The sequence below is a fragment of the Symphalangus syndactylus genome, chromosome 7 (genome assembly GCF_028878055.3).
Source record: "Symphalangus syndactylus isolate Jambi chromosome 7, NHGRI_mSymSyn1-v2.1_pri, whole genome shotgun sequence".
Taxonomy (NCBI): Eukaryota; Metazoa; Chordata; class Mammalia; order Primates; family Hylobatidae; genus Symphalangus; species Symphalangus syndactylus.
The window spans coordinates 129,800,634-129,821,757 of NC_072429.2; the positions used below are offsets into that span (position 1 = coordinate 129,800,634).

The following is a 21,124-nucleotide window of genomic DNA, read 5'->3' on the forward strand; positions in this document are numbered from 1 at the left end:
CATGGAGTGGTTCAACAAATTCTGAATGTCTCCAAGACAAAAATGTGCATTTTGCTGATTACCTAATTTCAGAGTCCAACATCGTAACCCATCAGAAAATTCATTCATTTGCTTAGCCTTCTTTTCTTTGCCCATATTTCTCCTTTATTATTTTATACTAATCATTACAACTCCAATAAAAGTTGATGGGATGAAGTAAGAAACATTTTAGAGTTTGTGATTCATTTTTCTTGAAGTTTTTAAAGCCTCCATTTAACTTTGATTTTCTTTATAAATGACAGAAAAAAACTGAGAGACATTCTGGACATAGCTAAGAACCAATTGTACTGAGCCAAATAATTATCTAAAGATTCTCTTGTGTGGCAAATCCTTGGTTTTATGTGGCTGCTAACTGAAAAAAGAAGTAACATTAAATGAGTGTTTTTGAAAATACTCAGCACAGAACTTGGTTCATAGTAAGCACTATTTACAATAGTTATCATAATATAAAACCGGCAAAAGCTTAGTTGTGTGTAACAAATGAAGCTCATTCAACTTCAGTTTTGTTGAATATGAATTTGATCTTTTTTTTTTTTTTTTGAGATGGAGTCTTGCTCTGTCACCCAGGCTGGAGTGCAGTGGTGCGATCTCAGTTCACTGCAACCTCTGCCTCCCAGGTTCAAGTGATTCTTGTGCCTCAGCCTCCCAAGTAGCTGGGATTACAGGTGTGTGCCACCACACCCGGCTAATATTTGTATTTTTAGTAGGGGCAGAGTTTTGCCGTGTTGGCCAGGCTGGTCTTGAACTCCTGACCTCAAGAGATCCACCCGTCTCAGCCTCCCAATATGCTAGGATTACAGGCATAAGCGACCACTCCTGGCTGGATTTGATCATTCTAGGAGGCTATTTCTGGCTTTGTCTTCTCTTGAGCCATCTTGTCACAACACTACCTCCTTGATTGCTCAAGCTAATCAGCCTTTTTTGGGATAGACAGTTCAAGGGTGGTTCAAGGACTCATCATTCCTTCTCCCACTGGCCTAAGAGAAAAAATGTTTCACGTGTTCATGTTTTCACTTATTTGATTCTTACGTGTTCATGGATAGCTAGGGTGATAGAGCTGCCTTTGTTTTCAGGCTACCTTTATCAAGATTGTGTCTGTTGCCAGAAACATGAAGTGGATTGTTTGTATATGTGTGTGCCTATGTATGTGGACATGTGTGACATGTGTGGATATTTGTGTGTGTGTGGGGAGGGGGGAATGAATAGAGGATAAAATAAATGTTCATGGTTTTAACTTTTTTTTTTTGCCTCTAAGGTGTATTTGCCATGTGCATTACTGTATAACTCCTTCCTTGCAACCCACTGGCTGCATCCTTCATGAATTTCAAACTGTATGAAAATCAGGTGCTTAGGAGAAAGACAGGACTTTTCAAGGTGTGGCAGAAGTGGTAGAATAGCTTGGGAGACACAGTGAACTCTACTTCAGGTGCTTAGGACAAAGACAGGATTTTTCAAGGTGTGGCAGAAGTGGTAGAATAGCTTGGGAGACACAGTGAACTCTACTCGAATCCCCACTCTGCTGCCTTCTATTACTGTGGGCCTTCGAAAAGCTGCTCAAACTCTCTGAGACTCCCTTACCTGTCAAACAGTACAATTAGTACCTCCATAAAGAAAGTTGTGACACTTAAGTAAAACGAGGTAAAACATTTAAAATAGTCATGATAGGGCCTGATATGGTAGTAAGTGATCAGCAAATACCAGTTTCCTTGTCACATTGCTGCCTCAGTTGCAATTCATTGCAGCCTCCAAGGCACTTAAGTGTTATCTGTATTTCATCTGTACCACCTTGCAAAGTGGCCATTATTATGCCCAGTTTTAGGATGGGAAGTTCCCAGATCACAAGCCAGAGTGTAAGTTCCCAGGGCACAGAAGCTGTGGCTTTATGTCTTTCTATATCATTTCGGTATAAGATGCCCAATGGAGTGGACACAAACGGAATCTAAACCAAGCAGAGTGAATGCTCTGAGCTGTTCCTGATGGACTTCCCAAGAATCAATAGTGTGAATGCTCTGAGCTCTGCTGGAGGCACTTTCCAAGAATCACTAGAGTGAATACTCTGAGCCATGCCTGATGGACTCCCAAGGAATCACAAGAAGTGTGGACAGAAAGACAATCTTTTGCAGGAGCATAAAGAAACCCATGCATGAAATATCTAATCCTTGGCTGGCTTGTCCTCACAGGAAGAAAAGCATGGCCTTTGGGAATGATCAAACACCAATCATTCTTGAAGACAGAAACAATCCTTCTTATCTTTTTTTGGAAAATACTGATAATAAGGATCTTAGAATAATCAAATCATTCAGAGAAAAGACAAGCAAATGACACCTACAAATTTAAACACATCTCAGAGGCCAAGGTGGTCCCTGCTTGTGCTCAATGATCCTGGGAGATTGATGGAGGCACCTCTTCCAATGAGCTACAAGGCTGTACTTGCTTAGATTAATGAAGGTTGGAACCCTTGTACCCTGGGATACAAGACACATTAAGATTGGCCCATGTGAGATTTATCTTAAAGAGGGTCTTGTCTTGTGCAGGTTTGGGTTGGAAGAGGATTAATTAGAAGGACAAGGGAAAAGAAAAACTATTGCATTTATACAAACTTCTGTTATATGAATATTGTGCCATTTAATTTTCACAACAACCCCTAGGGGCAGACAATCATACTCATTTCAATGAGATCAAGCCCCTTGCTTTGTATCACCCAACCAGTAGCTGGTTGGAACTGGGTTCGAGTCAGGAATCCAGTCTATGTTCTTTCCTCTGTCTTTCAACAAAGAGTAAATATTGGTGAGCGAAATGAGGATTTTATACGTGTGTGGGTATCCTTCTGAGTGACAGAAAGATATCAACTTGTCATTACCCATTATTGATCAGTAAACTAATCAACTGTCCTTTATGCCCACTTCTATTTCCAAAGTGGGACTTGAACTGAGGTCTAGTTGATCCCAAAGACTGTGGTCCTGAAGCCATTATTAGCCTCGTGGAGACATCTCCTCTAGATTTGTTAAAAGCCATATTACCCTTGAGTTAGGACTCGGGGATTTTTTGATGTAAGCTGATCTCTGAAGATGTGGGGCAAGTGACCAGCCCGAGTCTCATGCTCAATCAAGGACAGAGAAAGATGGCCAACAACCTAGAATAACAAAATCCAAAAAAGAGTATTTACCAAAATGCAGGTCTTCTTGCAAAATCAGAATCTTGGGGGCAGAGTGATGGGATGGTACCTGCATTTCAAACAAGATCCCCCAGATGATTCTTAAGTTTGAAAACTATTAGTTCTGAGACAAAGAGAGTTTTAGTACATAAATTTGTCACAAGGACAAAGGATGCCTTTTCTCAAAACAATTAAGAATCAAGAGGAAAAATATCAGCATTAAAAGAAGGAAGGAACTTTAATCTTCCTTGATATGGCTTGATTATAACACTTTACCCACAAAAATGACCATATCCAAAGCATAAATATCCAATCAATTTTGAAGTATATATTAAAAATATCTTAATCTTTATTCAAGATGAGGAAGTCACCTTATTCTAAGGTGATAATATTGTTTTTGGAACACTTAGCTTAATGAAATAATTCCAAATAAGTGTTCCTATGTTATTAAGCTCTCCTAAGACGCTAAAGGTTTTGGGTTGACTACTCTGGCTTGGAAACATCCATAAGTAAATGTAATTAATTGTCTTCCCTATCCTAAGCCTCATTCAGAGCCGTTTCCCAGAAGAGAAGTGAGGACCAGAGGCTGAGAAACATCTTCTTCTTGTAAGTGCTCTGAAAATGGAGGGGCCCAAGATAAGTGATCCCACAAAAGGTTAAGTTCCTCAGTGTATAAAGAAGGCTCACAAATAAAAAAGACAAAGGTGAGCACTGCAATAAAAGATTGGCGATGAAGACAAATGTGTAAATAATACCATCAAGGTAAGAGAAACGTGCAAGTCACAAAAGGAGAACTATAAAGGCCAAAATATGTACTGACAAACCTTCAACTGCAATAATAATTTCAAAAATAAAAACAGAAATGCCAGGCAGGTGCTGCTTTTTCTTACCAAATTGACAAGTTTTTAAAAGTGTAAGCACAATTTTTGAGGGCAATTTCAAAACGACTATTAAGTATTTTTAAATGTGAATTGTCTTTCACCCACCCCTAGGATTTTATCCTAAAAAATAAATAAGCAAAAAGACATAAATTAACTATAAGAATAGTCATTACAACATAATTTATAATTTATAATAGTGAAAAACTTTTCTTAAAAGCCTGAAATGGTTAAATGTGCAATGAGATAGTATGTAAATACTAAAATTACTGTGTAAGTGAATATTTAATAATGGGGAAAAAAGCTCAAGCAAAGAATGTTTAACACTATGTTACAAAGCCCTGTGCATACAATGGTCTATTTTTATAAAAATTGTTGATATGGTTTGGCTCTGTGTCCCCACCCAAATCTCATCTTGTAGCTCCCATAATTCCCACATGTTGTGGGAGGGACCCAGTGGGTGATGACTCAATCATGGGGGTGGGTCTTTCCCATGCTATTCTCATGATAGTGAATGGGTCTCATGAGATCTAATGGTTTTTAAAATGGGAGTTTCCCTGCACAAGCTCTCTCTTTGCCTGCTGCCAGCCACATAAGATGTGACTTGCTCCACCTTCACCTTCTGCCATGATTGTGAGGCCTCCGAAGCCATGTGGAACTGTAAGTCCAATAAACCTCTTTCTTTTGTAAATTGCCCCATCTTAGGTTATGTCTTTTTCAGCAGCATGAAAATGGACTAATATGGTTGTGTACATAAGTCTATAGATTCATACTCATGTAAGACCAGAATGACAGATGCCAGAATGGTAACAGTGGTTACCCGGGGTTGAAAGATCCAAAGAGATGTCATTTTTTTCTTTTTGCCTTATACTTAGTATCAACTTTTACTAGTGAAAATGCATTTTTCTTTTAATAAGAAAATATCCAATAAGAAATTCCAATAAGGAAATACCAATGTGATTGGTAGCATCTGATAGACACATTAAGTTTTCTACATCTCTTTACCGTAGTTCTGATTTGTGCTTGCCCATGAAATCTGTAAGCTCACTTAGGAAATATCTAGCCTGACTAAAGAAGGGCAAAGGATTCATCTGGGAAATGTGGGAAGAGCTGAAGAAGGCCTTTGGCAACTGAAATAGGTCTCCTCTCCCCTATCCAGAGGTCTGCTTAGAAAGTCCTGATGATTGGCTGGGTAGTGAAGGAAGATGTTGAATCACTAATTCTAACCTGGCTGAAGCCCAAGCCTTGGGTCACATGACTTGTTACATATCATCCACACTGGGTGATTTTTTTAGAGTGAAGGGAGGTGATACTAATTTCACATTGTAAAAATAGGCATCTACTACTCTCCTGGGCAAACCAGGACATATGGCCACCATGGTCATAGGAAATTCATAGATTTATAGCATTAACTGCTGAAGCGGTCAGCAGCTGTCCAACATCCTCATTTCACAGATAAAGAATCCAAGGACTAGAGAAGGAAAGATGTGTTCGCTAAGCTACATGAGTCATGAGCATACTGTTCTGAAGCTTAACTCAAAAGACTCCTGTGAGGGAGCAGGGAGTGAGCCACCTTTGAAATTCCATGGCAGGGAGTACACGGAACTTTTATTCTCTGCTGAAACTCCACTGAAAAGAGTCAGATCAAAATTGACCCATGCCTTTCGGCTCTTAGAGTTCACAAAAAATATCCTGATACCAGCTACAGGGGGTGAGGGAGTCTTATCTAACCTTCTTAAACTGAGTCTTTATTCATTTCCTTATTCATTCAACAAGTATTTATGCAATACCTTGAAGTATATAAAAGTCCTGTTTCACATAATGTTGTGGATAGGTATGCCAATTATTATAGGCAAACATGGCCAGGGAATGTCTGAATGATATTTCTATACATTTCAATGGAGCTTTGTTCATTTCGGTGTTTGAACATTTCAGTGTTCTCATAAAGGTGGAAAGGCAAACGGGTTCCCTTATTCATTTGTCTTCTTATTGTTCAAACAGAATAAAGCCTTTTCTTTCCTACAAAGATTGCAAAGGAACAATTATTTCCGTTTCCATTTTTCCTTTCAGAAAACATACTTTTATGGTCCAGACTTGTTCCCAAGAAGAAGGGTAGGGCAGTGGGAAGAGAAGAGGCTTTAGAATCATAAATATTGTATGTATTTTAAAAATTCTAACATATATATTCTTAATAAAGATGTACAATTTTCCTTAAAATGTACACCTTAACATCTCTGAAATCAGCATGCACCTTATTATCAGGGGAATCCTAAAATCTTGAGTTCTTTCCAGGGAGGTTTGCAATTGCTTCTGTGGTCACCAGGTGGCAATATCAACCCAGGATCATTTTAAATTAAATTATCTGATAATTTTGTTTTTTTTTTTTTGTCCGCATTCAAAGTGTGAATTCATGCAGCAAACATATGCAGATTCCACTTTGGAGTTTAAATTCTTGGGGAGCTTCTTCCCTTTATTTAATCAATACCAGGGTATAGGCATATGGGTTTCCTCACTACCCTTGTCTAAGGGTGATGTCCCAGCAGCCCCTCAGCCCCCCATATCCTTACCCTGAGGGTGTAAGCCCAGTTTATTAGTGTGTGTGTGTATGTGTGTGTGTGTTTCCTCTTAGAACCCCATATTGAGGTTTTTTTTTCCTTTCTGAGCGCTGCATAGAAAATAGAGCATCTCACAGTTGATGACACTTTAGAGTCAATGAAATATAGTAGCTGGATTTTGAGATCTAAGATCTCTACTTAACCTCTTGGAGGTTCAGTTTTCTCTTTTGTAAGTGGAATAGTAAACTGATATATCTAACAGCAAACACAGAGGAACTGCATATTAATGCTATTTTCTGATTCTGGAATCCTATGTATTTGAAAGCCTTGTTTTAATTTTGTTATGGCTCTAGAACCCTTTCCTACTTAGCCTCTCCTGTAAACTCCCTCTCTGTGCCTCTCACTGCATCCAAAGTTTGACAAAAGGAAAATGAAGACAGCACAGGATTGTCTTCTTTGTACGAAACCCTGGGAAATCAAGTCCTGGGGACTCCTGGCAGAGGCAGCATAGTCAACAGACAAGAGCAGTGGCTATGGCATCACGGTGGGCTCAGATTCCAGTCCTTCTCTGACAGTTTGACTTTGGGAAAGCTTCATAATAGTTTCTCCATGTCTCCTTTCACCAAGTATAAAATGAGGCTCATAATAACATCTACTTTTTATTACCATTTTTGTCAGTTGATTTATGCAGACAGCTTAGAAATAGTGCCTGGTACTTGGTAAATACCCAATGAATATTACTTGTGAAATATTCTCTGCTCAGCAGTAACACAGTCCCTAGAGATGGTCTCAGAGCAAGAGTCAATGAAGAATATCTTGGTGACAGGAGAGGAGTGATCATTTACTGATATGTCCTGTTGCCGTCACCACTGGGGAACCCATGTAATGCATAGTACAGGCTAGGTGGTCTGTGGCTAGACTGTCAATGGGCAAGTCCCATGTTTGTTCAGGGTGCTGTCCTCTGGCTCTTCTAGAAGAATCTTCCCTGGTCACAGAAATCAACCTCAGGCACGCTGTGCCTCCCTTAGGTCCATTTCTGCTCCATTACCAGATGGCTGCAGATGAGATGTGAATGCTATTAAATAAAACACACTAGAAACTATCTGTAGTATGCAGGGGTTAGGTTATTAGTGAAGCAAGTACATCTTTAGCAAAAATAAATGAAAGTGTTTTGTATAGCTCTGGACACAGGTATTTACACAAGCTAATTGAGAAGTTTCTTTGTAAAGCCATCTGCTCTTCATCCTAGCTTTTTCAGTGCTGTAACTAGGAAAGAAAATGCATTTAATTTGGACCTTAAGCCCGTAGTTATATGGTGAATAAGAGAAGTGTGTCTGCTCCTTTTTTTTGTCGGGGATTGAGTGAGGCAAAATGTTTCTTTTCCTTTTGTTAGTACATAGACACAATCCATCTCAACTTGGGAACTGTAGGTGAAGGTATTAATTTTGGAGTCTGCAATCCTTAGGTACTTATCAAAGAAGCTCACTGGGAATGCTGTATGTGCACAGAATTGTGAATTCTCTAAACTAAGGAAAGCAAATCTCACAGGCGGTTGAACAAACTTACAAAAAAATTGCTCACTGGAGCTTTACAGAGTATTGAATCAGATTCCTGAAATTTGCTTGTAGATTCCCTGCTGTTCCTGCCTGAGGCTCCTGCAGATGCCAGGCACCTCTTATGCTCAGTCAAGGAAGGTCTGTCAGCTTCTATCAGCACAAAGGAGCAACCCAGTTAAGCAGGGTCGGCACCCCATCTGCCCACTCCCCTCTCCAGTTCAAAGCTGAGGTGGGGGAGGGGAATGGAAAAAGTCATCATTAATATGGTGATAGCTGCCATCCTTGAACACTTTACCTAATCAAGGTATTGCCCTGAAGACTTTCATAGTAACTGTGAGGTAGGTGCATTCATTATCCTCATCGTACAGAGGGGAACTCATGCTCAGAGAGGTTACTTTACTTATCTAAGGTCACATAGCAAGAAAGTGGCAGTGGTGGAATTCAAATTTGACTCTAAGTCCACAACCCATCTTTCTACTATGCCTAGGTCAGAGGACTCTGAGGCAGCAGACAACTGGGAAAAGGGGAGAATAGATATCTAAAATCTAAGAAAGACAGTGTTTATCACTGACGCTTACATCAAGTTATTGGGTGCCCTCATTTATTATGTTAAAATGGTTGCAGCTGATGTGAATTCATCTAAAAGCAAAGGTAAGTGGCTGTTAATGCCACTTGGCTTAATACTCTCAAAGTGAAAGAAACTCTTTTGATGCTTACTGAGTTAAAGGAGTCTTTGTTCTTTGAGTCTTCTTTTCCTTAAAGAGCAAGCTGATGTTCTCTTAATCTAACTCTCATCTCCTTTCATGGCCTTCAGTCTACTCATGATTTTCAAGGAGAAAAATGAAAGACAGTACCAAACCAAACCGAACAAACAAATGAACAAAGAAACCAAAACCACAGCCCCTGGGCTGTCTCTCTAGTCCCATGAACATTTACAACAATTTACTCAGAAAAAGAGCCGCTGTGGAGACCCAGCTCTACCTTGTGCTCCAGGCTGGAGTCTTTAAACATCAGTGAGAATGGCTTGATATGCTCTCTTCTCAATTTATCGCCACTCCGCAAGTCGATGGTATGTTCTATTCTCTTGTTAATTTCCTCAGGCCCAGACTGGACATGCAAAGCTTGTGCAAGATGGTTTGGAAGCAGATTTATTGAATTTCTTGTTAGGGCAGCCAGAGTCTAGGGGGAAAGCACATGCAAACACAATAAACCTGCTAGTCCCCTTTAGATAAAAAAGAAATGCAATGTTTTTAGATCATGTTGCATTGCAGACAGTAATAGCATTCCATGCAGTTGTATTCAGGGAAACCTACAGAAGTTGATCTGATAGCATTTGGTGCAGAGAAATACAACCTGGCAAAATATCACATCCAGAGGGACACTTCCCCTTTCTCTATGTAGGCACACTGAATTCCTTTGGTTGAGGTATTTGGAGAGTTGTTGGCTTAGAAATGTTAATCAAGACCCTTTCTCTAACCAGGCACAACCTGGGTATGAGAGAAAGAGAACCAAAAAAATAACAGAAAGTAAATATATGTTAAAAGTCCACAAAAATGATCATCTCCATCTGAGTAGATTCCACATTTTCATGTGACCTTTCATTTAATGGTGGTGGAGAGACTTAGGGTCTTATGGCTTGCATTTTTTTTTTTTTTTTTTTTTTTTTTTTTTTTAGCATTACTCATAGAAAGACAGCCAAATGTGCCAGGATCTGCTCCTTAAACTTGATAAAGATTGTTAAATTTTTTACTTCACTAATGTGTCCCTCCCTCAGCATAGGCCATTATATATCTATATATTCATATAGATATATGTGTGTAATTTCTTTTAGGTAAAAAATGCAAGCAAGTTGCAGCCTCCCACCATTTCACAGGGTTACACAGCACGAGACGGGGAAAGGCATAACCACCATGGTTGGTCACTGGATATGGATACATGGGTACAGAAACTGCATTGGCTTATGAAGACACACCAGGTTTGGCAGGGACACCTTTTCTCCTGGTGATTCAGTAGTCATGATTAGATTAACTGGCTGGATCTAGCCAAATGCAGTGTTCACTCACAGCACCAATTTAAGGCAGCTTCTTAGACAAAAAAAAAAAAAAAAAAAGAAAAAGTGTGAGTTGGACCTGAAGGGATATAGGGACAAGGATGCCCAACCCATCCTTCCAAGAGATCTTCTTGAGGGAAAGTAGAGGATGCCACGCATCTGTAGAGTGAGTAAGGAAGTGAAAATTCTCTGCCTCTGTACACCCTCACTGCATTTGTTTTTCTCTGCCAGCCTCTCAGCTTGGCTATGTTTAGAACACAGGCTAGACGAAGATAAGATTATAGAGTCATCAAATGGCAGCCTGTGAGAGGTGACATAGGACCTTGCAGATCCTCTTGCCAAACCTTCAGATATCGATGAGCCTCAGAGAGACTTGCTCATTTGCCGCCAAGCCAGATCTGCTGACTCCAGGACCACAGGGGGAGTCAGGAGCTTTGACCTCTGTGAAGCCATCCAGCCCACCCCATAAGGATTCTCCCTATGGTGTTATTGAACCCTTCATTTTAACCTTCATGAAGGTAATCAATGTAACATAAATTCAAAGCTTCTAAAGCATTCCATAGCAGGGCTCATCACGGCTAGAATTTACTGAAACCCTCTTCTCCAGCCCTAGAATAAAGAATAGAGCTGCATGTGCCAACATGAGAAAGCAAAGTATATGCTCTTAGGGCACTGAAGCATGTAATTTCAGCTCTGAGTACTAAGGAGACTACTACAGAGAAAAAAATAGATGTTAGGGGGAGGCATGTTGGGAGAAGGGCTGGAGCAGAGACAAGGAAGCAAGAACCAATGTTCCAGATAATTGAACAGCAGGATACACGCGGGGCCAGAGAGTTTAGTCTCTGGAATTAAATGCTATTAGTGCAGCATCCCAGAGAGCAAAGGAAGCTGAACTGTCGGCCACTTGGTGGATTTCTCATTGGTTTTTGGTCAGAAGTTTTTTTCATATGGCATGGAAAGTGATAAAACTCCATTTTCCATCTTGGAGAGGAGATGGAAATGATAGTCTAGCTGTCCTTGTCTGAGCATACATTCTGACCTTGGGATGCCAGGGTGCCCTTGTAAGTGCTTGGAGCTGGGGTCTAACAGCTGGAGAGGAAATCTGCTACAACATCTAAGCACATTCATAGTTAGGCATCTCTCACTGTCTGATATTTTTATTTGTATATGGTTTTCCTTCTATTAACTAAATTGAGCTTATCCACTCTACCAGTCCCTTATGACTTCAGTGACTCTAAGACTTTTGGATTTCACAGAGGAGGGAAGTTTCAAAAAATAGTTTGGGGATTGATTTCTTTAAATTACAGTAGCAGCAGCAGCAGCAGTAGCAACTACAGCTCTTTAATATGACCATTATGTAATAGAAGAAAGGGCATTTTTTTTTTCCTCAACAGGAATGATGTAATCTCAGAATAAAAGACAGTCCATTACATTGAATACATTTAGTTTAATAAATAACTATCTACTTTGTCCTTATTTTTCTCATATTAATGTGAACTGGTGAAAATGTTAGCAGGAACCGATACTGGTATGTAGAGGACATTTGGAAATTAGGAATAGACATTGCTTCCTGGTTGCCCGTGCTGTATTCAGCCGTCCATTCAGAGAAGGATTCTGCTGCCATTGGCCACTTCTGTAGGACAGAGACCAATGAAATGTCCTCCTTTCGAAGCTCCCCTGCTCCTCTCCACATTCTGTTGGCTGTCTATGTGGTTGCTTCAAATGAGAGAAAAATTTAGAGGTATTCTTCTTTCTTTCATCACCACCACCAAGTTATAGGTAATAACTTGGGAATGAACTCCTTTCATCAAAATGTCAATAATGTGGTGGAGAATTCTTTTCTTGCCCATGTAGTTATTTTTATTCTTTGCAAGTGTTTTCCTAGCATTTTATGCAGGTAGTCAATTTTCAGTGATATTTTTTCTGATTATTTCCTCTGTCAATTACATATGACAATTACACATGCTGTTTGGCCAGCAACCTCTCTAGCACCTACCTCACTCCTTAGGAGTATATGTGCTTAAGGGAATACCATCATTAACTCAAGAAGGCAAGCAAATTGAAACTAGAAAGGGACATCAGGAAATCATCTGCTTTCATTTAACCCCCAGTACACTGCAAAGCATACATGTCTTTGGGGGTCACTATGATTTGGGGTTATCTGTGATACCCCTCTGTCTCATTAGTCATTAGTAATGACCACTAAGATGTCACTTTCAGTGGGATAATGTTACCAACATAAAAAATCCATACACTGATATATTCAGTGATTCATTTGTAATCAGTAGTGGAGACACGTATAACTTGTCTTATTTGTCTATTTAGAGTCATACTGGAATGAGCTATTTTTAATAGAATAGGGTTTTCTCTTTTTAAGACTTACAGCACCAGTGTGAGCTAGACTGAGATCATGTTTAAAAATAGCATAAGCTTCCAAATATGATTCCAGTATTAAATTGACCTCCAAAATGTTGAGACGGTTCTTTCACATAAACACCTTAAACAATTGGCTAAAGAATAGGAAAAACAAATGGATAAAATGGAATAAAATGGAAAATGCCATAATACTTGACTATAATATAATATATATATAATAGAATACACATATTTGAACGTATGCTTCAACGTATGATTGAAGTATACATTGTATTTATATATATGTATATGTGTATACTTAGCTGGTGTTTTTGATATTTGAGATGTCAGATTGAAGCAGCAATGTAATAAATAATGTTATAAATGATGTTATAAATAAATAATGCTATTCATTTACTTTAGCTGGTGTTTTAGATATTTGGAAAGTCAGGTTGGAGCAGCAGAAATGGCAGAGTTTGCAGCTGAGATGGCCTCTGATGACTGAGTTTTTTCCCAAAAAGATGTTGAATTCCCTAGATTTATCCTAATGGAGATTCATGCTCTCCTCAGGTATTTCCCTAAATGCTTCCTCCCTCACAGGTGCTTGAGACAGATCAAAGTGCAAATGAGAACCAGAGTTCCTTCTGAACTGAGTCTCTGATGATAGGATCTTGCTTGACAGTTTGGGGGTTCTGGGGAAAATTATAATGAGAGGCTCAGGTAGCCCTTTGTAAATTGCGTTTGAATGGGCTGGGGGAAGTCACAAATCCTCTTAAGCTCATCATTTGGTTTATGATCGAAGACTCTTCTTTAGGACTTGTCTTTTATCTGTGTTCCCAGTAAAATCCTACTTTTCTTGCAGATCCTATCACTTCATGGATTGTCATAAAATTTGGTATTCATTAATCAGTTTGTCACAGCAAATAATTCTTCCCAGCAAGATTGCAGGCTGAAGGTGTACTGTCTAGAAACATCCAGTTTTGTGGAGTCAAAACCATTTTAGGTCTTAGGGATCATATGCTCAAATCTCAAAAGACCCTTTAAAGCATCCTAATAGACACTGCAAATCAGCTTACATAGTTACAGTACTGGAGTGATCTATTTCATTGTTAGATCCTTCTAATTCACTCTTTCTCAAAAATGTGTTTCAAGAAGCACAAGAATGAGATGCTTCATTACAAAGCGGTTCTGTGGACCAATCAGTTTAGAAAATGTAGATCCATTATTTGTTTACTGCCATTTCTCCTTACCTTAATTTTGTCTCTTTTGTTCATTTCTTTATCCCCAGGTCCTATGACAATGCCTGATACTTTGTAGGCACTTCAGTACTTTGTAACCACAATAAATGTGTTTACTGAACGAAAAATTTCTTATATCTTCCTATCTCAATACACTTTATTGAGATAAAGGCACTGATGAGTTCTGCAGAAATAAGACTTTTAAACTCTGCATCTTCCAAACTTTTTTGACCACAAATCCGCCTTTTCTTGAATTGCCTCTATATGTTTCATGGAATGCTATTTGGGAAACAGTGCTTTAAAGTTCTTCCCTGCTTTTTTCACAATTTCCACACACTGGACCTGTTTCTGATCTCTGAACAAGATCTACATCCATCTCCCTCCATGTGGCTGCTTTCCAGTGTCCTTAGCTTTCTTCACCAGGCACATGAAATGTATTTCCCCAGTTATTCCATAGGTGACATAGTTTCTACATATTGCACAATTCTTCTTAGTTTGTCCTTGCCTTGTGGGTACTGCTTCACAGAGTATCAGACCCAATGCACGTGGCATCTGACCTTGTGGTGGAGCATGGACACCTAACATAATCTGACCTATTAAGTAATTACTCATTTTATGCATTGAAACATGTAGCATCTAGGCATGTATCCTACTGCTACTAAAAAAAAAACAAGTAAGACATTACCTCCTCCAGTAAGCCTACTCTGAGGCTGCAATTGTCCTTATCACCATTACTATGATTCATTGTATTTGCCTAATTAGGTGATTGTTTCTCTAGACTATGATCTCCCTGAGGCCAGGCACTGTGTTTTATCTATAACTGAGTCTCCAGCACCTGGTATATTTGCTAGGTTCATAATAAGTGTATATGAAAGGAAGGAATGAATGAGTGGATAGATGAAAGGTCGAATGCCTTTATAAGAAGATTGTCGAACACATGGACACAGGGTGGGGAACATCACACACCGGGGCCTGTTGTGGGGTCGGGGGAAGCGGGCAGGGATAGCATTAGGAGATATACCTAATGTAAATGACGAGTTAATGGGTGCAACACACCAACATGGCACATGTATACATATGTAACTAACCTGCACGTTGTGCACATGTACTACAACTTAAAGTATAATAAAAAAAATAAGAAGATTGTCCCTAAGGCAGTGTTTCTGGTCTTTCGCTGCAAAAATCTCTTTAGTTTTTTCTGTTCTCTCCCAAATGGACTTCAAATTTTGGAAAGATTCTGTTTACCAAACTGTATTAAATAAGAAGTAGTTTATTTTCCTGCAATTTGATCAAATGCCTAGTTTTTCTCAGCATGAGATAAAAGGTACTACCAATGCAGTTAATATTCCAGCCAAGAGCAAGGGCCTTTAAAGGGAGCCTAGCGATGCTTGTCAATGTGAGGTTTTATTCAGACTTTTGGAATCCAGAGAATGTCACTCCCATTACTACTTCCCAGTGCTGGCTGCTAGAGCACCAGAGACCACATGCTGGCAAGGGATAATAACCTTGAGCCTTTTCTGGAACCAGCACCTTCAGTTTATGTGTTCTCCATGAGCCAGTTGTGGAAAGAGGTTAAGGTCATTAGTGAAAGCACTTTATTCTTTATTAGCTCCTGGACAAGGCAGATGTGGTAGTCTTCGAATTTAGTTATAGTAGTTGGGACTGAGGTCTCACAGTGTGGGCCAACTCATTGCTGATATGGGAAAGACCTAGAGAGAACGCCAGGCTCAGCAATCTCAAGGCACAGCTGTGCAGCTTCTGTCTTTCATGCTGAGATGTCCTAACCTTTCCCAAAGACTCTGCTTGTTTTCAGTTTCAGGCTGGAATCTGCATTCAGAAGTAGGTAGGGCCAGTAGTTTCCCCAACCTATTCCTGGAGCACGCTTCCATTACCCCTGTGGAAGCATGTTTCTGTGCCTAACTTGGAAGCCTCTGTACCTCTATTTTAAACTTGCTGCCTGCAGCGTTTGGGTTGTGGAAAAGGCAGAGGTTCCACCTTTCAGTTCTTATGAACTTCCTATGTCCTACAAGACACAGGAAAAACAATGAGCCTAAGTAAGAGTACCTCAACAGTGCACATTACCGTGATTCTTTCTCTACCGTTTGTTAAAATGCCAACCCAACTCCTGGAAGAGAAGGCTTCTACTTTAAAAAGAGTTATTTTGTGTTCTTTTTTTTGACAAATTATAATAATATACAATTATGTGGTACGTTGTGATATGATATACGAATATGTTGTACAATGATTAGATTAACCTCGTTAATATACCCATCATCTTAAATACTTATCATTTATTCTTCTTAAGAAAGCTCATACCTTGGGAAAGCTTCAAGGTGATCTAGTCTACAATGGTTTGCACTGAGGACCTTAGGGAGAAAATGCTTGTTATGTTTGAAAATAGCACAATTTTTTTTCCCTCAAATCTGGGAATGGAGAGATGTGAGATGAAATATTTTCCTAGTAAGAAAATGCTAAGTGGTATTTGAGTAAACATTGACTTGGGGAGCCCTTGATAAAATATCCACATGAGATCTCCAAGACCCTGTCTTATAACAAGTTTTCCTTCTTATGGGAGTGGAGGTGCTAGTGAATAGGACCATTTCCCATAAGCAAGGTATGTTAGTTAAGATTGTTGCAACTTTTCATGTCTGTACTAAGAGAAAATGAAACAGTACAAAAAAATGATCTGTTTGATGCTTTTTTAGTTAGAAATCATGCTTCCTTTCCTTTTATTTTTTGAATATTTATGTCACCGTAATCTGTTTTCCAAGAAAAGCAAATGAATGTTTAACAAGATCTTATTGTGGGAGGAGGTCTGTGGGATTCTGCTATGGAAAGCGGTTTAAGTAATTTTCATAATAGTCTCATAGCTTCTGCCCCAGGAAACGCCATAACAAGGGTCAGAATGTCCATTCTGTCGAAATAATAGCCCAGACATTTCTAATAGGCCTACTGTAGGATTTCAGCACCCCTCTGTTGTCTGGTTTCCCAGTTATGAGTAAACAATGTCAGTCTGGGGCTCAGGCCATTTGGGTAATTGTTGCTTCCCATCTTCAGGCAGAACTGGAAGTTTCCGACTATCGTCTAGATGCTAACTTTGATAGGGATGAAGGGATCTGTGACATCCTTTGATTGACTTTTGTTCCTTGGTGTCCTGAAATTTCAGTCTATGATGAAGAAAATAAAACAATGACACGGGAGGAGCCCCTGGCTCTGGCTGATACCACAGTAGGCACTTACTCATTTGCTACTCATTTGAACCCTACAACCTCACTCTTGGCCTTTCAACTTATATTGGTAAACTAGAGCATGAAAACAGTTTACTCATTTGGGAGTTTAGGTCCCAGGATATTCAAGCACAATACTAGGCTGTCTTCCTGGTGTGCTTTGCCTGGCATTAAATGCCTCGCCTCTTGCTTCAGTTCAACCTACTCCTGGGTCATGGCTGTAGACACACATGTACTCTCTTGGTTCTCTTGAGATGTGATGTGGGCAAGTGGTCAGCTGTGGCTTCTCTCTAGGCTAAACCACAATTCCAGGTGATTGGGCAGAGCTCTCAGGATAAGAAGACTCAGACATCACAGGGAATTACCAACATTCTGGATTTTGTCCGTTAGACCTGGCCTAAGGACTCCAGCCAGGTTAATTTGGGTCAAGTGGGGTCTGACAATGATTCCCTCCTGCCTGAGAAGCTTGCCTGGCTCTATTCCACCAAACTATTAGCTAATCCTAGATGCTTGCCTCTGATATTATTCTTTGAGCTCCTTAAAAAGAAGATTCTCATCTCAGTTTGGGAAATGTGATTATGTCTGAGACATTACATACTTGGGTCATTTTTTTTAAATCAAAAAATGTTGTTAAACTTCTGCAGAATTGGAGGAAACAGAACTTGGCACATTCATTTAGATCCGACCACTTTGACACCACATGATTTGAGGCAAATTGTCAATTGAATTGAATTTTTAGCTTTTTAAGTATCACATCCATAGTAATGTGTGGAACAGATATGCAAACTCCAGCACAGGCTACATCTCGAGAATAGGGATGGTGTAAGTGCTGGAATAAGGTATGATCTAGGAATGGAGGCAAGATTTCTGCCAGGATTCACATGGGACTCATAAGTAGGGGAGAGAGAAACTGAAACATCAGTGTTTTGTTCATAGGGCCACAGGGTAGGTGTGAATTGAAATATCTCCTAGCACTGAGTTAGCTGGATTGAAATGTCATTGGCTATAGTTGGTGAGATGACCACTATCTCGTAGACTGAATGACCTTGGGTTAGCAATCTGGAGAATTTTAGCTCAGGAAATGAATAAACAAACATACATCCAGACCTAAGTTACTCCATTTTCTTGTGAACATCAAAGATGTGGATTTTTTAGAAGTGTCAGTGCCATGGGGAAAAGAAGGTGTGTGTGTGTGCATGTTTATATGTGTGTGTGTGCATGTTTATATGTGTGTGTGTTTGTGGGTGTGCATGTTTATGTGTGTGTGTATTTGTGGGTGTGCAAGTTTATGTGTGTGCATGTTTATGTGTGTGTGTGCATGTTTATGTGTGTGTGGGTGTGCAAGTTTATGTGTGTGTGCATGTTTATATGTGTGTGTGTTTTGAGGTGTGCATGTTTGTGTGTGTTTGTGGGTGTGCATGTTTATATGTGTGTTTGTGTGCATGTTTGTGTGTGCATGTTTATATGTGTGTGTGTTTTGGGGTGTGCATGTTTATGTGTGTGTGTTTGTGGGTGTGCATGTTTATATGTGTGTGTGTTTGTGTGCATGTTTATGTGTGTGTGCATGTTTATGTGTGTGTGTGTGGTTGTGTTTTCTTAATAGAAATTTTGGGAAAATTGAAATAGAATTATTTAAATGTTTAGCTTTCAAGGTTCAGAAGTAACTTTTAATTTAGGCAGATGAAAAACTTATACCTTGGGTTGTTGATAAATTGGTCATGTTTGGTGTTTTAAATTTCTCAGTATGAGTTTTTTTCAGACCCCTCTTATACAATTTACTAATCAAATGTAGTTATTGATGCTTTCCTTAATTTAGTTCCAATGGAGCAACAAATTACTGACCTTCAAGAATCCAGCATCTCTTACTTTTCACCAGTTGTGTCAGGGCAAAACTGGGAAAAGAAGAAACCATCTACATTAGAGTTACATTGCTATATCTTTGGGGTTGTGACTGCTACTTCCTTTTACCGTAACCTTCCCAACACACGCATTTCTGTAAGAATGGTGTAATTCGTTTAGCTTTTCTGGGTTTTTATTATCCTAAGTGTTTGTTTCTGAGTTTATCACTTATGAGTGGTCCTGTGTTTAAGTTTTCCCCAGACATGAAGTCCAGAGTGGGTGATACTGCATACAATGTACCCAAAGTCCTTACTATCTCACAGTGTGACATGATTCTTTAGGGGACTAAAGGTAACATAAAAGTCACACAGTGGGAAGAGACACTGCCAAATCTAGTGGTGCATAACCTGAAATTCACAACAGTAGTTTGGGAATCCTTGAGATAGAAGAGGACCTTGCAAAAACTTCCATCTATACTGTATGCTTACTGAAGATCAGCCACTGTAAGTCTCTTTTGACACAAGGTGAAGTAAAAATAAGTATATATATAAGTACCCAGGATGAGGCTCTTCAGGCCCATAAAAATATCAGTTATCTTTTCTCTGGCTAGAATTCAGTCACCTTAGAGTGGGAAGACCCATGTGTTTGTGTAGAGCAGGAAAACTGGTGGGTCAGGGCACATACAAAATTACTTGAAAAATGGGAATAAAAATTCACTCACATCAATGCAATTTTGCTTGGAAAGAAAAAGCTTCCTCGATATGAACTGCACTGTGTCAAACAATAAAAGTTATACTTGGTGGCAGAGATGAGAGCAATCCTGGTGTAGCTCAATGAAGACATTTTACACTGAAGGATCTAAGCCCAGTCCTTGGCAAAGTGAACACCAAGATTGATAAAAAATAAATCCCACGTCTTTGTTTTCAAATTGAAGAAATAAGTCAGCGGAAAAGAATCCAGATTTTTGCTTTTTCTCTTCCTACCTATCTTCTCATATTTAAAATATCATACATTTCCACCTTGACATATTTAAAGTGCTATACGTTTATTGGTTCTTGTTTACGTCAGCCCACAGTTTTATGACTCCCTAAACAATGACTCCATATCTCGTAAAAGAAGAGTCCAATTCGTTTGTGTAGAAAAGTTTTATCAGGTTATCAGCCATGGGAGTAACCGTGGCTGCATGATGTATGCTTGACAACCTAACTGTATATTTTTCAGGTCTGTGGTTCTACATAAGCCTCAATCCTATCTCTACCTTTATCTCTTCTTCCTTAGTCTACCCCAGGAACTTCAGAGAAAGGAAGGACGATGAGTCAAAGCAAATGGATCAAATTGCCTACTTAATCCATTCAATGTTCTCTGGAGGGCTTCAAATCCACTTGTCTTTTGAAACAGAGTGAAAAACCAGACCCCACTAATGATTCTCCCAGGCTGAACTCAGCAGCTATCCTCAGTCAGGGCTAAGGACAGCCTGGGGAGTTTTATTGTCAGAAAAAGCCATATTACTGGAAGAATGCAGCTTGACTTCAGGAAAATTCCAAAGCTTTCCATGTTCTTGACCCTAAGTCTGCAGATGTCTTACCTAATAAACATCAAAACTTAATATGATGTTAAAATGGTTAAAAAATTACCTGTGGGGAAAAATATGCCTGTGATTTTCTGCGTATTTATATTGAATATGGACAATTAGATATCTTGTAACTTATCACAGAAGCAGTTACCTCTGAAAACACACCTTTCTAAAGATCAAGATTCAATATTTCAGGTGTTTTTAGGGGGAGGAATTTCAGGTCGGAATTCCCTGTAGGGAAAGAGAAGTCTGTGCTTTGGTCTTGAGCAAAGAAACTCAGGCTGAGATGGTGGACTTGCTTTTCTCCCGTTCTAAGGTCTTGTTCCCTCATTCTTGGCTTAATTCCTGCTTGCCTGTAGATCTCAACTTAAGGTATTTCCTGATTAGCTCAGATTAATTTTCCCTCATCTACTACTCTGTCCTGCAATAATTGTAACAATGTTCACAGTGAGCCTGCTGACCTCTTAGTAGCACCACCAAACTAAGCTCCGGAGTTCTTGCCCCACCTTCATCTCTCTATCCCCAGAGCCTAGAACTTTACTGGCAAATTGTAGTTTCTTAGTAAGCTGTTGATAAATGCATGGCTGAATGAATGAATGAACAAATAAGCATCTTGATAGGATTGCCTTTAAGCTGAATGATAAAAATAAGATGAGTTTG

The 21,124-nt window shown here is 39.4% G+C and overlaps 1 protein-coding gene across 3 annotated transcripts in view; it reads right to left on the reverse strand.

Moving 5' to 3' along the window:
* The window catches only part of ADCY8 (adenylate cyclase 8), a 274,396-nt gene that overhangs the window by 105,440 nt on the left and 147,832 nt on the right, over nucleotides 1-21,124 (reverse strand). For 2 of the 3 annotated variants that reach the window (XM_055287260.2, XM_055287261.2), the window contains exon 8: nucleotides 9,164-9,361. The exons of the other annotated variant lie outside the window; for it this stretch is intronic. In XM_055287260.2, coding sequence (XP_055143235.1) covers nucleotides 9,164-9,361 — 198 coding nt within the window. The remainder of the gene's footprint in view (nucleotides 1-9,163; nucleotides 9,362-21,124) is intronic. 3 annotated transcript variants of the gene reach the window in all.